This window comes from Alligator sinensis, unplaced genomic scaffold (genome assembly GCF_000455745.1).
Source record: "Alligator sinensis unplaced genomic scaffold, ASM45574v1 scaffold2092_1, whole genome shotgun sequence".
In the NCBI taxonomy this organism is placed as follows: domain Eukaryota; kingdom Metazoa; phylum Chordata; order Crocodylia; family Alligatoridae; genus Alligator; species Alligator sinensis.
Window position 1 is genome coordinate 1 of NW_005843855.1, and position 2,779 is coordinate 2,779.

General features: G+C 55.3%; 1 protein-coding gene across 2 annotated transcripts; it reads left to right on the forward strand.

Moving 5' to 3' along the window:
* Positions 1-533: 533 nt before the first annotated feature.
* On the forward strand, positions 534-2,779 carry LOC102375198 (zinc finger protein 787-like). 2 transcript variants are annotated; one of them, XM_025195792.1, is made up of 2 exons: positions 534-645; positions 2,051-2,779. In XM_025195792.1, the coding sequence occupies exon 2, from the start codon at positions 2,062-2,064 to the stop codon at positions 2,572-2,574; it is 513 nt and encodes a 170-aa protein (XP_025051577.1). In that variant the 5' UTR covers positions 534-645; positions 2,051-2,061; the 3' UTR covers positions 2,575-2,779. The 2 variants fall into 2 exon arrangements, with proteins under 2 accessions (XP_025051577.1, XP_006039268.2); XM_006039206.3 differs by having other exon boundaries at positions 538-645; positions 2,054-2,779.

The window sequence follows — 2,779 nt, forward strand, 5'->3', positions numbered from 1 at the left end:
GTAGCGCCGCCGGGGCAAGAAGTGGTTGTGCGAATCAATCCACATAGTGCGCGGCATGATCGGGGTCGCACCTCAGATCCCAACAGGCCTTATTACCTGTGCAGGGGGCACCTGGGACCACAATAGCAGGGTCCCATGCCTGGGAGCTCCCTCAGCAGACTTGGGCTCCCAGCCATGGGGTTGCATCCTAGTCAGCTGCAGACTGCCCACTGTAGGAGCACACCTGGTCACACATTGGGTTAGTGGTGCGATAGGAACCAGGCACAAAGTTGTTCCACATTATATACGGGATCACTTTAGGTCTTTCTGCATGTCATCATGAATGGAACATGAGGTCCAGTCACAACTTCAGATACGATTAAGTGGTGAATCGCATTATAAGTATAATGTGTGGCTGGGGCCTCAGTGATTGAGTTGCGGTTGCTCCTCACTGGTGCCTGCTCTGGGCCCTGTGGCTCCACCAATGGGCCAAGGCGGGTGTTGGGGACATGGGTCTTCCTACTGACTTTTGCCTGGTTCCTGTAAGCTTAACCCCTGGCCTCTGTCCTGCTGCAGATTCCCCCGACACGGAGGAGACCTGGGACTCGTCAGCAAATGAAAGCTCCTCAGGCTTGTGCCCCAAAAGGAGGTCGTCCCCGGGAGCAGGTGAGGGGAGTGGCTTGGCCCTTTCTAGCACCAGGAGGCACTGTCCGTCAGCAGAAAAATTTCATTTGTGCAGGTGCCCCTCATTCCTGACCTGCAGCCTCCTGTACTCCTAGCCCTGCTGGTGCCCCTTACTCCCAAAGCACATCCCCCTGCTCCCCTAGCCCTGTCGGTGCCCCTCACTCCCAGTCACAACTCCCACAGGTTGGATATGAGGGGCACCAGCAGAGCTAGGGAGGCAGGGGGCTGTGGGTCAGAAGTGAGGGGCACCAGGAGGGCTAGGGATGCAAGGGACTGCAGGTCGGGAGTGAAGGGCACCAGTGGGGCTAGGGGGACAGGGGGCTGCAGGTCAAGACTGAGGGGCACCAGTAGGGGGCTGCAGCTGCCAGATTTCTGGCCTGGCTGGAGCCTGGCCCAGACTTGGCCGCCCAGGGCTGTGCGACTTGAATGCTCCGGCCTAGTTCATGCCTCTCTCTTACGTATCTCCCAGAGGGTCAGAGGTGAAGACATTTTCCCCATTCAGTGGGGGCTCACAGCTAGGACCGAACCCTCAGCTCAGTGCCCTGGGGGTCCTGGAAGGGAAACTTCAGTTTAAATAGGGGCCGTGCTACATGTCCAACTTAAAGCTGGAGAGAAACTAGGTATAAACCCATTTTCAGGCACTAACTTTGTAGCTGGTCAGCTCTTTTAATAGCCGGACAGTCATTTTTATCACGTGATAGGTACTTTGCATGTGTGACTAGTCTTGATATATTGCGCAGTTCACCAGTTAATGGTGTGAATATTACTTTGCACGTCTGGCTGGTTTAGATTTATTATGCGATTAACCAGTGAGCTGTGTGATAATTCCTTTGTGCTTGTGGCCAGGCTTACATTGCACACATGGCCAGCCTAAATGTGTTGCACGATTTGCTAGTTAACCGCGTAATGTATGTAATGTGTAGCAGGGCCATTGTGCTTGAACATGTGTAACAACTTAAGAGCTGGTTGGCTCTTTTTATAGAAGGAGAGTCATTTTTATTGTGTGAGAATTAATTTGCATCTATGGCTGGTCCTAAATTCATTGCATGATTTGCTTATTAATGGTGGTTAATTACTTTCCACGCGTGGCCAATTGGAACTTATTGCGCAGTTCACCAGCTATAAAGTTGTTACATGCTTTCAAGTGCTACCTTTGTAGCTGCTTGGCTCTTTTGGTAGCTGGATGGCCATTTCTGTGGCGTGATTATTACCTTGCACATGTAGCCAGTCTAAATTTATTGCACGATTCACCAGTCAGGTGCGTTATATATATAATGTGTGGCTGGGGCCCAGGGAAAACCAAGTGCCAAGGCCCAGCCTTGCTTTGAGTCCCGTGACAGCTCAGGGGAGCAGCAGGGCAGGGACAAAGCTCCATGTCTCCACCCAGCAGGTGCCCAGATGCCGGAGGTCACCGAGGAGCAGCCGGCCCCCGGCCCGGGGGAGCATCGTCACTGGTGTGCTGAGTGCAAGAAACCATTTGCTCACCTGTCCTCCCTGTCCCGGCACCGCCGCCTCCACGCAGGGGAGAAGCCCCATGGCTGCTTCGAATGCAAGAAGCGTTTTGTGAGCCGCTCAGACCTGGCCCGGCACCGCCGCGTGCATACAGGGGAGAAGCCGTACCGCTGCCCCCAGTGCCCCAAGAGCTTTGCCCAGCATGCCCACCTAGCCCAGCACCGGCGCATCCACTCCGGGGAGCGCCCGTACGGCTGCCCCGACTGTGGCAGGTGCTTCACGCAGCCCTGCAGCCTGGCCCAGCACCAGTGCATCCCCTCTGGGGACCCCTTGGCTGCCTATGGACAGAGCTTTCGGTGCACCTCTGGTCCCAGCCCGCAGCTGCACTCGGGTGAGCCAACTCATCCCCACACTGAGGGCCTGAAGAGATTTGCCTTGCCCTTGTCCCTCACAAGGTAGGACGTGACGGGGCCTTGTATGTGCTGGGGCAAAGAAGAGGAAGGTCCCTGTCAGCATGTGTCCCAGATGAGCTAGCTCAGAGCTGCCTCTGGCCTCGTACAGACCTTCATTTACTCCTGGGAGAGTGTGCTGCTCTCCCAGGGGAAATTGCGAGTGTGCAGACATTTGGGCCTTTTCTCCCAGAGTAAAAATGGCTGCTCCAGGA